We start from the raw sequence: 14,287 nt of genomic DNA on the forward strand, positions 1-14,287 counted from the left end.
GCTATGTTAAAGACTTACCTGATGTAAGAGAGGATAAAATGTGAAAATGGACATTTAGTCTTAAAGAAATATGGCAAAAAAAAAGAAATATGGCTAATAAAACAGCAAATCTGAAACAGACCATTTTCTTAGTACTTATGAGGGGTAATGAAGACAATATTGCTCTGTCAGTAATTTGAAAATTATATACATATATATATATCAGATTTATAGAATTTTGAATTCTGCATTGCATCAAAAGTACTCAATAAATATTTGTAAAATAAATAAATAATTTAGGTTCTTGGCCCCAAATCTCTTACCTGTTGTTTTCTATTTTCTTTGACTTGTATATCTGTGTTCCTTACTGCCCCATTCATTGTCATTTGGTGGAATTTCCTGACGGAGTGGCATTAATTTTTGTCTTCCATTCACTATGTCTAATCAGGATACAGGTTTCTAATGTCTTCTCATTTTGGCAGACTTGCAGTTGGGGAGGGAAATGTATTTACTATGATCCAAGTCCAGCCATGTGAATGCTGAGTACCATCCCAGTGCTTCAGGCTGTCCACTGGGTCACTGCTGGCACTGACTTGGAAACCAACCACGGAAAAAAAGGCAGGGAGCCTGTCCATTATTAGGTATTTGGGATCACTATGTTATAGGCAGATGGATTTGCATTCTTTAGAAAAGTGAATGAGTGAAAACAAATCCTAGCTCTGTCTCTAACATCTGCTCCCAAACACAGGCTAATTTGTTAACTTATAAGTTCATTTCAGGGGCTACTTCCCAGCATGAAAATCTCATAATTCTATCCTCTGTATTCCAGTGTCTTTGGGCTACTGTCACTTTCTTTGAATTATATTTGTCTTTGATCTGACAACCTTTGTGTGCTTTGTAACTATATACAGGATTAAATACTTCCTCCATTTAATATAGAAAACCCAAAGAATAGAGGCGTAAAGTGACTTGAACAAGCATTCGGCAAGTTGATTAGAGACTGGTTTAGAACAAGGGACTTCTGGATGGAAATGGTGTTTTTGTATTTTATGACCTGAACTTCTTGAGCTATAAATTCCCTTTTGATAGATCATGTACAATAAAGCCAAATTATTAAAGAGATTCGGACATACTATAAAATGATCTTTCACCACATATTGTAAAAAATCAAACAAAAGATGGATCTGATAGCCACGTTTATCCTTAATGACCAATATCTGTAATATGATGATTCCCTGGATTTAAGAAACCCTGTTTTTAGTTATGGGCTTAATATTTTTCTAACGTTCTATAGATTGATGTACATTTTAATGAAGAATTGTAGGCTCCACAGGAATTGAAATCTATGGGGATTGTAAAAAGGAAAGCCCACGAGGTTTGTGGGAATCAACGATTTTTCCTAAGGCAGCATTTCTAGTGTGGTCCCCTCAGATCACCTGCATTAGCATCACCTGGAAGCTTGTGAAAACATTCCTAGGTCAACACCTGACTTATGAATCAGAATCTCTGACAGTGAGGCCAAAAATCTTCATTTTAAACAAGTTCCTTGTATGTTTCTGATGCCCAAAAAAGTCTGAAAATCACTGGACTATGTAAATGTATTTTAGATTAAAGAGTAAAATAAAATAAATATAAACGTAAACTGTCTTGGAGCGCCTGGGTGGCTTAGTGGGTTTAAGCCTCTGCCTTCGGCTCAGGTCATGATCTCAGGGTCCTGTGATGGAGCCCCACATCGGGCTCTCTGCTCAGCAGGGAGCCTGGTTTCCCCTCTCTGCCTGTCTCTCTGCCTACTTGTGATCTCTGTCTGTCAAATAAATAAATAAAATCTTTTTTTAAAAAAAGTAAGTTGTTTTTAACAAATATAGTCAGGATTCTTTAATGGGCAACAATTCTACCATATTTTTAAAAATTCAATGGAAGATTTGGTTTTTGAAAATGACAAGGAAAGTTTTAGATAAATTATTGGTTATTGGTTGAAAATATACTGCTCCTAAAGGTAAAAAGTGTTTCATGCAAATAAATTTTCCTAAATTAATTACTTTATATACTATAAAATGTGAAAATAGCCTTTATGAACTTCAGAGTAAAAAGTATCTTTCAATAAGATTTTTCTGGGATTAAAGCACATTCTATTGAAATTAAGACACAGTAGGACATGTACTGTGTTAAACCCAATTAACTAAGTATAAAACTCAGTTCCTGCGGTCATTTGGCTCTGCTAACCTGAGCTTTCATTTTATGCTATCTATAAAAAGGGGATTTGAACAGAATTATTTATGTAAGCCAGATATAAATCATTTTATTCCCCTGCTTAACGCAGGTGAATTCAACATTCAGTGACTCCCCATATCTCTAAGGACACAATTCAAACTCTTTGAGGGTGGCTATAGGCTTTTCGTGCTGGCCTCATGTCTTTCCTGGGCCCCTAGGTTTCCCTTTCATTTCCCCTCATTCTGACCGCTCAGGCATCACATTCTTCTTCCCTCTTCCAGGACCTCTCCCCTCCTTTCCCTTCTCCCCTAGCATATCAAACCTCTTAACACACAATGGTTCACTACTACTAATATCCTTACTGACTTGTGGAGAAGTGTGGCACGTTTAAGGTGGTATATTCTCGAGGTAGAGTGCTCAGGTGCCTCTGAGCAGTAGGGTGTAAGGAAGGTTGCAAGGTAAAGGGAGAAACCAAGGATGACACTTAAATTTTTGGCTTGAGAAATGAAGGAAGGAGGCCTAATTGCTACAAGTGAGACTGATTACAAATGAAAAGAATAGAAACACTGAGTGATTATGAGCTTCCTTTCGTTCATAGTAAATTTAAAACATTTATGTGGGGACGATGTTAACATGGAAGAGCGTACAGAAGTCTGAAGTTCTGGAAGGGGGGTCAGGGCTAAAGATAGAGATGATCTTAAAGAAGGAGCAGTAATAAAGTCCCTTGGGAGGGATGGTGGAGAGGAAGGAGGAAAGAGCCACTTGGAGGCCAAGAGGTGGAGAGTATCAAACTGTGTTAAAAAGAAACGACAGGTCCAAAATGGAGCCACTTATGTTAAGCCCCATCAAGACTTAATAGTTAACCTCATTGCAGTGTCCACCTGCCCCCAGAGTAGAATTTTAAACCACTCAGTCTGGCATTTCTTGATCAGCACCAGTGAGGTCATCTCTATCATCTGCATGAGGAGACCTCCCGCCCCTTGCCCTAAAGGAAGATGACCTTGTCTGAAACAATTTTTGGTGATAACTTCCTTGTCCTGGCACCACTCAGTCCCTGCCCATTTCTGCCTAGAAAAGCTTCCTATTTGGCACAATTCCTGGGAGCTCCTTTCTATTTGTTTGAAAAAAGTCAATTAGTACTTTAAATTTACTCAGTTGAATATTTGGTCTTTAACTGGGGGAAACCTGGGAGGAAGCAGGGAAACCAGAAGAATGGTGCCCTAAAGCCTAGAGGAGAAAGTGATTCAAGAAAGAGGGAGCATCAGTTCCGTTGAAGCTGCCAGTAGCCCAAGTAACATGAGGCCTGTAAGCGAGAGCAGGATTTGGCAACATGGAGGCCGTCGGTGACATTGACAAGGGCAAGCCTGGTGGAGTGGGGGCAATGAAAGTTCATGCAATGTGGACTGCTGGAGAAGGCAACATGAGGAAGTGGTGGCCGTGACTATAGCAGATCCCGTAAGTACTTTTGCTGAGAAGGGCAGATAAATGGGCCTGTATGATGATGATATTACTGCCGGGAGATGTAGACCATATTACTATGATAAGAATGATTCAGGAGAGAGGAAGACTTTATGATATAGGAGAAAGATTCTATCTGCAGGATGAGGCCCTGGAGGGTATAAGGATACAAGCTTGCAGAGGCCCAAGAGAAGAGCTGGCCCCAAATTGCCACTGGGAGTGCTTGTCCACTTTAAGAGGAAATGCAAAGGCTTTGCCATGTGGGTCGGTCTACAGATGGTTTGGGCGTGGGGAAGTGGATGCTTCTATTTTCTCACCGATGTCCTGAGCAAGGACAAAGAATATACTAGAGAAAACCCTCAAGTGGAACTGCCTCTGAGTGCCCTTTTGCAGTTTTTCATCTTGAATTTGAAGTAAGACAAGTCATTATATTTGGGTGTTTTTCTCCAGGAAATTTCAGAGGTTTCCCTCCTCCCAAGGTCCCCTCCAACTCCGATCCTGCCCTAGCTCGGCTTTATCTGTCGGTCCGGCTAAATGCCAGTTCTGTGGGAAAGCTGTGCTGCTCCTCTAAGTATAGATCTGGTGCTCTCTTGTCTCTCTTACTGCAGATATGACGCTATCATAATTATCCACTGACTCATCTCTCTATCTCCCTCCAGAATGTAAGCTCCCATCCAGCAGAGATTTTCAGCTCTAATGTTCTAAGCTCTAACCTCAACTTCAAATACAACACTTAGCACTACAATAGGTGCTCATTGAATAAACACGGTCCCATAAGGCAAATATCAACCTCTTCAATTTCCATATTAACATCAAGAATGTTTGCACTGTCAATTAAAAAGATTTATTGCCTATTCATTACCAAAACACTAAGTTTCCTTAAGATTTATAGTTTAGCTTCATCTTACTGTAGTTCCCAAAGTTACTATATATAATTATATACAGGGTAATTTTATTTTTAAAAGGGGGTTTGCACTTTATTTTTTATTATTTTTTTAAAGATTTCATTTTTAAGTAATCCCTACATCCAACACAGGGCTTGAACTCAACCCTGAGATCAAGAATCTCATGCTCTACTGACTGAGCCAGCCAGGTGCTCCTAAAAAGAGGTTTGCATTTTAGCTGACTTCCTTTTCACTCTGCTTTCTAAAAATGGCAACTAAAGGGAAAAAAACGTGTAATAGTGAAGGTTAGAGAAGAAAAGCAAGCAACAAGCTTGTAAGTATTTAAAGTGCAGTGTAAGAGACCTGTACATCATATTTTATCTACGGGTTTTCTTTTTCAGATTAGAAACCAACAAGTTTGAGGGCAAATATGCCTCATTTTTCACACAAACATTTGTACAAGAAGGGGAACCATATATTAAATAATGAGATCTTAGAATGGTTAGGAAAATTTTGAGAGGATATCATTTAGACTTAAAGTCAGTTGCCATACGAAGGATAGGTTCAACATAATCAGGGACATGGGTCTCAGTGGTATTCACTTCTCCATTGTTGGTAATAGACATATTTTTTTCTTTCTCTGATTGATCAAAAGTCATTACGGCCACTTACCGGATCAGTAGGCACTACAACATTTTACAGAGATGCAAGAATTCATTTAGTTTGTCACATCATCTTCAAAATATCCAACAACCTTGAGATGGACCTTATGTCCAATATAAGTAAAATACACTATAAATAGTGCGAAGGTTGGACAGATTCAGTAAAACTTATATAAAGGCATAGAATTGGTAAAGGGAAGAGTCTGAATTCAAATCAGACCTGTTGTCTGGACTCTAAGAGTAACAAAATGGGGGCAGCCCCTTATGATGTCTAAAGTCCCTTCCAGTTCTAACATTTTGTAATTTCTAAAGAAACAAAGAAATTTTCTCCCTGCACTTCTTTCTCAACTTGAATTATTAATCCCATGATCAGCTGGGAGACAAATCAGAATCTTCTCAACATCTCTCCTGTTTTCCCAATGTGCACATGTGGACTAAAGCTTTATGCACAGGAGCTCAAAAGAACAACATTTCCTTGGAGTAGTAAGAGAACCATTTCCGTTTTACTGCCTAAAGCTCTGCTACAGAGAGGAGGATGGCTAAAAACAAAAGACCAGGACAAATAAATATCTTAGAGATGCTTAGGAAATGGGTGTTATATTAGGTCACATACTTGTTGGAAAAGTAAATATTTAGTTTGATTCTGTATAATGCTGAATTCATTCTTGCCATTAATTTATTCCAAGAGTTATACTCTGACCTCTATGTTTAACTCTGGAATCAACAAGGCACGTCAGACAGATGAACATTTGGCACATGACATGGTGTGTGTTACTTACATGGAAAGCATATGTAATAGTGACCATTTGTCTAGTGGGATATGTCACAAGATTTCATTGTGGGAATGAATTCATTGCACAGATAAAGAAAAAGATCTCAGAAAGGCCTGTGACTTGTCTAAGTTTGGACTGCTAGTAAGGGGCAGAGTCCGCACACCTAGAACATGCTCTGAGAGTTCATGAATATAACACTGTTTTTGGGAGAACGCATTATTACCTCTCAGAAACGCAACTGCAGAATACTAAACACTTTTTATTCTTTCTTTATTTCCCTACACAGTCCTAAAGATTCATGATTGGGGTCATAAATCCTTGGCTCTCAGACCACCACGTGCATCGCACCAAGTGAGAATGCCAAGTTGGAGCTGGACAACAGTGACAAGAGCAAATTATAAGGACGTTGTGGGAAAGGTCTATGGTAGCACAGGGGAAAGAACAGGGACCCGAGAGATGGAGAGCAGTGGAGACCCATCCGCAATACTGGGCAGTGAACTTCATGTGTGACTTAGCTGGGATGCCTTACTCTTGTCCCAACAGATAAAAGCCCTCTGGCTCTGCCTTTGAAGACTGATTGGTCTTACATCCCTTGTAAGAGGGCTACCTTGCCCTCTAGCTTTTGGTTGCTTCTGCGAATGAGGGCCCCTGACAGAGATGGGAAGGATGGAAGTAAAGTCAAGCTTATCCTTGTCTGTCTCCCTGTGAGGTCCCCAAAGGTCATGGCTCCTCTCTAGGGCTCCTGCTTTTTATGACTCTCCCTCTCTGGGCACCAACCTTGTGGTCCTCCTTTCCCTGCCCACATTTGTGGTATCAGTACACGTTATCCCTGCTCAAATGCTGCTGGAACCCTAACACATTCTGCAGGATTCCTCCCAGCTGTCCCTCTGCTTGTGATTATGTTGTCAACTACTGCACTTGGTTTCCTTGTCCTTCTTTCTCTAAAGTAAGGATTTTTGGCTTCTTCACATGAAGTTCAGGTGGTGCACAAATTATTAACACAAGAAAATGTTTTGAATTCACTCCATTTTCTTAAAAGCATGACTATCGTCCACAATCACAAGAGACATGCCAAAAGTAAGTAAAATAAGGACACAGCTTTATTTCTCTACAAGGCAGTAAGTACACTGTCATCTCCAAGTTCAGTGACAGACATCTGGCACCAAATATTCTTAAGGCAGCCACTGGCTTTCATTCCTAGTTTCCTGACTCCAGCTACAAACACAAACCCTGTACGGCAGTTCCGAGCCCATATGCTCAGAAACCATAGGGGACATCAATCAAACACATAAGCCCTGAATTAAAGAACAATGAGGGAAAACTCAGAACAAAACACAGGACATCAACAACATAGATCTCCCAAAAAAAAGAAGTGCAATGCATGCTCTTAAAAACCATCAATAACATAAAAAAAAAAAAAAAAACCAAAACAAAACAAAACAAAACAAAAACCAAACCAGTAACAACAACAAATGCAAAATCTCCCAAACAAGTTTTCCAATGTATTACAATGGGGGGTGGATGAGGGGAAGGTACATATATATATATATATATAAAAAATAAAAAAGTTTGAAATACTAGTGCATAGTCAATTACCTAACACCAAGTTTCTTTTCTTTCCATCCAAAGCTCTACTGCCCCTCTGATACTAGCAGCATGTCTACAGGCTAAAACCATAGCAGCAAAACACATGTTTTCATTTGGCATTTACAAAATTAAATTACTGAATAAAAATATAATTTTTTATAAAACTATTTCATACAGTAATAATTTTTAAAGCAAGCTAACAAAACAACTCATAAAATGGTTTAGTACAATAAATGTACCTCCAATGATATTAACCATAAATGAGCATTTACAATCTTGATTAAAGATCCCATGGTATTAAGCCAACATTTACAGTAATGCATTGTGTTTAGTGACTGAGAAAAGTGATATATTGGAATACCTTTTGTGTGTGTGTGTGTGTGTGTGTGTGTGTGTAAAATTTCAAAAACCTCATCATGGAAAAAAATACTGGTCCATTGGTCCTCTAAAAAACAGATAAATCACTTTATGTTTTTAAAAAATCTGCATTAAGATATTAAACTGACTACAATTCATTACCTAAAAATTTAGGTAAGACTATTATTTATTTATTTTTTAAAAATCCTTTTTGTGGGGTGAAATCCCAGACGATTTCATCCACCTAAATGCACTTGGTGCTGCTCTCAACTGTTGTACCACAACAAAAATAGGCTCTTCTCCCATTCATGAAAAGTCTCATGTAAAGGAATGACATATCCCAAGTCAACTTGAAGTGTTCTGAAAACCATAATGCTTGTCTAGAAACGTCTCACATGACCAGAGTCCGGGTTGAAAAGGCGTTCACATACTTCCGAGACTGACCAGAAGCCGTCACCTGATCTTCCGTCTTTCCACAGGAGGCAGCTTCCCAGGCGCCACCACAAGGCTAATGGGGGGAAAGAGGCCAATGGCGAGGTTAGACAGGAGACCCATACTTCGGCCCCAGAGGATTCCCAATCCCAGCAAGGACACAGCTGATGGAATTCTGACCCTCAGACAGCAAAAGGAGATACCAGGGAGCCTTTGTCAGATAAGATCTGACTTACGGGACTCCAGCATTCTGAAGAAATATTAATGATCAGAAATCATTTATTGCTAAGAGAGAAGAAACCCCACTTCAGACAAGATCATAAGCTACAGTTGCATCTTGGTCCTTGAGCGCCTTTTTTTGATTAGGGTGATTTTTGCAAAGTTGGGAACAGGAATGGGACTAATCCTCCCAGATACCTAAGATGTCTCTCAGGGCGTTTACTCATTATGCAAACCGGGGAGGGCTTCAGTTCTCTGAGAGAAAAAGCTCCCACAGGTCCTGCAATCGACTCACTACTAAACATAGTATGTATGTTGTATTATCAGTGAAATATCAATTAATTTAGAAATCTCTGTTCACCAGGTTAGACACGCTGAAAGATCTACTAGGCAGCATCAACATCCGGGTCTGGTGTTCAACACATCACAGTCATGATCTCACTGACACAGCACAAGCACCCTGAGGGGGAGGTTCTTTCTTTCTTCAAACTGGCAAGAAATGGAGACTCAGAGAGTGGACATAACCTGCCCAAAGCTGCTCCGAGGGTGAGGAACGGAGTGGCTTTGGGCCCAGGTTTGTTTCCTGCACAGTCTGAGACCATGCCTTCCCTCCATATTGCTTCCAACTGAAATACGTACTTTTTTGCTCTACTTAGTTCCTGAAAGGATTTATGATGCTCACAAAATAAATATAAGATAACAGGGATTAAACAGTAGCCGAGGCAGGGTCATGGGGAAATATGGAAAAAATAAATAACACGACGATGGGGTGATATTTGTACATAAAACGTTTGTCATGAAATACAGTGTGCCAGCTAGGTGTCAGCCTTAAGCCTGTGCCTGAGCTCTCTAGCCATCATCGCAAAGGGAGACACAGAAACACAAGCAGATTTGGGGTCTGTGAGCTCAAAACTAAACCGGTGGTTTAGTAAAAGCACAACTCTTCCTGCTATGGACACCCAAGAGGGATTTTTCCATGGGACAAAAGAAGAAGCCAAAAAAGGCCTCTCCTTTTTAGAGCCTCCAAGGTCCTGTAGAGGACAAAGTGAATGCATGGGAACCAGGTGGGGTAAGAGGCACAGTGGGAGGTTTGTGGGGCCGTGCCCAGGTGAAGTGGGGACGGTGCACTGAGACACTGCCAGGGAAAGGACAAGAGGGGGAGAAAAAAGGAACATACCCTGGGTAGAGAAATAGCTCAAAAGAACCAAGAAGCTGCAGTTTGTACACTGCTTATGGGAGGGACTGTGAGAGAGGAAGATCAGACAGATTTGGTGACAACATTCAGCAAGGGTCACCATGCGCCAGCCATGCTTCCAAGCGTTTTCCATCTTTAATCTCACGCACGTCATCCTGACACAGGTTGCCAGAGGCACAGGGGCGGATGGGGGCCCTGTTTTGCAGACCGGCCAACGGTATAGGAAGAAAGAATGTGGGCAACATCCCCAAGGTTAACCAGCTAAGAAGTAGTGAAGCTGGGCTGAGTCTAGGCCCTTGGGAGTGTAGGATGCCCCTGCCATTAGTGTCCTTAACAGTAGAAAATTGCAGGCTCAGCCCAGTGAGGTCTTGGATTGCAGGAAGAAGTGTTTAGATGGTGGGGTGGGGGGCAGAGTGAAGGTCAAAATCATCAGGCTTTGTAGCAAAGAGGAATCATTCTGAATGAACGTGGCGTTTGTACAGTGATGGGGTTTCCTAGCCTAGTGGCTGGAACAAAGTGTCAGTGACAGAAGGCTTACGGTGCCATGTTTCTAACTTGGGAGCTTGCACAGGACACAAAGGTGGTTTCCCGGCTTCTGCCCCACCTGCCATGCAGTCTCACCACTAATGCAAAGGGCATCATCCAAGTTTATACATGTTTGCTCTGAAGGCTCAGAAGCTCAGCACCTACTCTGAAATACTGTATAGCGAGATGGATTATCATAATATTTTCCTGGAGTTGTGTATCATAAGGATGACAGGTGTTTGGGGCTGACTTCTGCCTTGGGTCACATTTAATCTTTTCCTAAACAAAATCACCAGAGTAGTTACAGTATTCCTTTGAAATAGTTCTGAATAAATGATGGTTCTCCAGGTTCAAACAAGCAGATTAAACACACATGTTTCTCTGGTGTATATCTGTCCGTACAAATTCCATATTTCAATTAAGTCAGTTGTTTCCATGTTGTTGCTAAATTGTTCAGTGCCATGCTCAAACATCAAATTGAGGCATGAAGCCCAATTAAGAAAAGTTGATGTTACCGTTTCAGTGACTGAGTTAGCATCCGTTGCCACTGCCATGGTGAGACCTGTCACTACTCCAGACTGAAGAGGGAGATATGGCGGACGGCTGCATGAAGGATTGCGCAATGCTCAAAACCAAGGGCATCGGTCTTAAAAACAAGTGAGTGAAGAGGCTACAGAAGGAAATACCTTCATATGCCAATACCTTCTATGTAAATCCCAAATCACATAAGACACATACAAAACCTCAAAATACCTATTTTGAGAGAATCCACACAAACAGATGGAGGGGAAGGGGGAATGAAGGTGAGATTGGAGAGAAAAGTGAGAAACAGGGACAAATGTTTCTACTTTTCCTCTGGTGAAGAATTTTTCTACTTAATACTACTCAGCCATCCAAAAAAAAAAAAAAAAAAGGAAGAAAGAAAGAAAGAAAAATTTTGCCATTTCAAACAATGTGGATGGAACAGGAGGGTATTATACTAAGCAAAATGAGTCAATCAGAGAAAGATAATTATCATAAGATCTCACTCGTAGGTGGAATTTAAGAAACAAAACAGAGGATCGTATGGGAAGACAGGAAAAAATAAAAGATGAAAGCAGAGAGGGAAACAAACCCTAAGAGCCTCTTAATCATAGGAAATAAACTGAAGGTTGCTGGAGGGCAGGGGTCTATGGGAGTTGGGGTAACTGGGTGATGAACATTAAAGAGGACACGTGATGGGTAGTATATAAGACTGAATAATCACTGACCTCCACCTCTGCAATCAATAATCAATTATATGTTAGTTAATTGAATTTAAATTAAAAAAAATTTTAAGGAATTTTTCTTAGCTGTGCTTCAATAAATATAGACTTAATTTTTCTAAACATGTAAATTATGTATCTTCTTAAAATTCGACTGTGTTCTTATTGGCTCTCCTACATGGCTTAACACTTTATCCATGTTTGGCTCTTTCTCCAGGAGTAGATATTTAAAACAAGATCAATATGAAAAAGGTACCCTATATTTTTAATTAGTGTTTTAAGGAAACTTTTCAAACAGTCAGTTTTTCCTAAGTCAAAACAGAATTTTCCAAGAAACAAATCAAATTCCAGAAAATGGAGCATCTCAAGGGCATATAAGCCCTGTAGCTCAAAGCCCAGGGAGGGCAAGACGGTTGAACACATGACTCTCCTGGTGCAGACAAACACCAGGACCCAGTAGCCACTGTGTGTAGAAAAGCCAGTGAGCACCATGAGCTGGCATCTCCTCTTCTGCGGGTGTGAGTACTTCTTACAACAATGAATGAAAAACCTGGTTAGAGCAGACATAGACCAATAGGGTGAGAGTTACGGAAGAGCAGAGGCACCAGTACTCAGGTAAGAGAAGAGGTGCTCAGGTCCAGCAGCTGAAATGACGATGGCCTCCTCTTTTGCTTCTTTTCTCTCTCCTTACCTCTTCCTTCCCTCTCCCTACCTTGAAGCCCTGTGGCCCTTGGCCAACTTTTCAAGCAAACAGAAGAGTTTTGACAAAGGGGGATTAAATGTCTTCATGCTAGAAGAGTATTTTTTACTACTGTCATATATACCTTTGTGCCTCCTTGATTCCGTCTTGAATTTTAGCTTCCTTTACACTAAAGGATTGATTAGAATTATGGATTTCTGCACATGAATTCTCTTGTTAATGCAGCCCTGTCACTCAAATGCTAATTCATTTCAACATTAATAATCCTACTACACATCCTCCTCCTCTTGCCTGAGAGTCACCTTGTTTATCCTGTGATGGGCCTTTAATTGTCCTCGGGGCAGAAGTGAACTGTAAACAGACTGTCAAAGCTTTAACTGGGATATCCTGCTAAGGCACTTGAAATAAATACTTGGATCCTTTGTGGAAAACAGAAGAAGTAAAATGAGACAAGACCATGTCCACAGGTGGTTTTCTGTCAGAATTAGATTGTCTTCTTGTTTTCCTTTAGAATATAGGTTTTTTCATCATGTTGAACATTATTATATTCACACTGCAACTTCACACAATAGCTGATGTTCAAAAACCTTGGCAAGCTAATTGCATTCCAATTCAGAGTTCTAATAAAAAATTTGCATCAGTCATAAAAAAATGATTTTGAAAAACCAAAGCAACTCATGAGACAGTACTGTTTTTCTTTAGTTCTGTTTTTAAATAATAAACGGGTGTCCTAACAAGTAAGGACAAGAATTATCCGATTATTTTATTTAATCCATCTGAAGAAAAGACTTGCTCTGGACTAAAATTCTAAAAGTCAAAAATTCCTTCCCCAAAGGGCATCATTTAAAGATGTATCAATTATAAGACATAATGTAAAAATCTTGAAAACTGTTGAATCTTGAAAGTCAGGGATGGACCAGAGATGAAATGTCACTAAGGTAAGGTCAGTGTTCAACTTCTCCCACGCATGAAGTCCTCCCATTGTCTGCACAAAACAGTGAAATGACCCCAACTTCAGGGTTTTTAACTTCTCATAGAAAAAAGCCTTAAAAGTTAGGGAATTAAAGGTTCAGGCAGTGATTGGAAGTTGCCCCATCCACTTGTGCCTCAACTGCCCACCCAAACCCAAGTTAACTGTTGCTAATGTGATTATAATTTTCCCCAGTTTGGAGTTTTTCCTGCATGTCTCAGGGGTATCGTTCCATCTTACATGTTCATAGACTTTGAAAACATTTATAGGCTAGGATGTCACATATTAGTTCAGACTATTAAGATTAAGAGAAGTGCCAAATTGCTCCAAAGCAATTCTATCTTTGCTGGCCAAAGGAAGAGTTAGCATCATAGTGTTTACTAAGGTGAACAAAAACAAACAAACAAACAAACAAACAAATCCATGTCTTGTAACGTCTGGGGCAGGGCATTCTGAATTTGAGCTTGATATCCTTTTCCCTCCTTATTCAGCCTTTTCTAGTTCAACCCAAAAGCTGTATATGGTCAACTTGCTTATTTTAAGACATATATAGAAAGCAGGTCACTGAAGTACTACCAACGACTATGTGAATACTTGCTGGGGCAAGTGGAAAAAAGTGACCCAAGCGAGAACAAAATGAGTACAGAGGTATCCAAACGAGCAGGTCAACAACACCACAGTACATTAAGAAATACCTAGAAAGACCTATGTCGTGTGTAGACAGATTGTTTTCCATGTCTGTTGACATGCCAACACAAGAAGCAGAAAAATAGAGAAAACCAATTAATCAGTTGTTTCATCTCCATCACACCAAAGGTAGCTCTGACTACCTTTATTTCAGGAATCAGTTGAGTCAGCTCTCTCTTTGGGTGACCCACTGACATAGTTCTGCAAGAGTGGAACCGGGAATGAGAAAGAATGTGCTAGAGGAAATAGTACACCACAGGGCAAGAAGCCCTGGCCATAGGGGAGGCCTCCTTGCCTCTTTCTGACAGAGACTGTGTACAGCCTTTGCCCAATAATAGGTAACACCAATGTCCATGGGCAGTTGTACTGTCATTTTGAAAGCAATGTTATCTCCATTTCATCGT

General features: G+C 40.1%; 1 protein-coding gene across 8 annotated transcripts in view; it reads right to left on the minus strand.

The window, feature by feature from the left end:
- Positions 1 to 7,045: 7,045 nt before the first annotated feature.
- Positions 7,046 to 14,287, minus strand: part of MYB (MYB proto-oncogene, transcription factor) — a 34,201-nt gene continuing 26,959 nt past the window's right edge. For all 8 annotated transcript variants that reach the window (XM_044248368.1, XM_044248326.1, XM_044248360.1 and 5 more), the window contains one exon: positions 7,046 to 8,419. In XM_044248368.1, the coding sequence (XP_044104303.1) occupies positions 8,303 to 8,419 (117 nt within the window). In that variant the 3' untranslated portion in view covers positions 7,046 to 8,302. The remainder of the gene's footprint in view (positions 8,420 to 14,287) is intronic.

This window comes from Neovison vison, chromosome 1, assembly GCF_020171115.1.
Source record: "Neovison vison isolate M4711 chromosome 1, ASM_NN_V1, whole genome shotgun sequence".
Lineage (NCBI taxonomy): Eukaryota > Metazoa > Chordata > Mammalia > Carnivora > Mustelidae > Neogale > Neogale vison.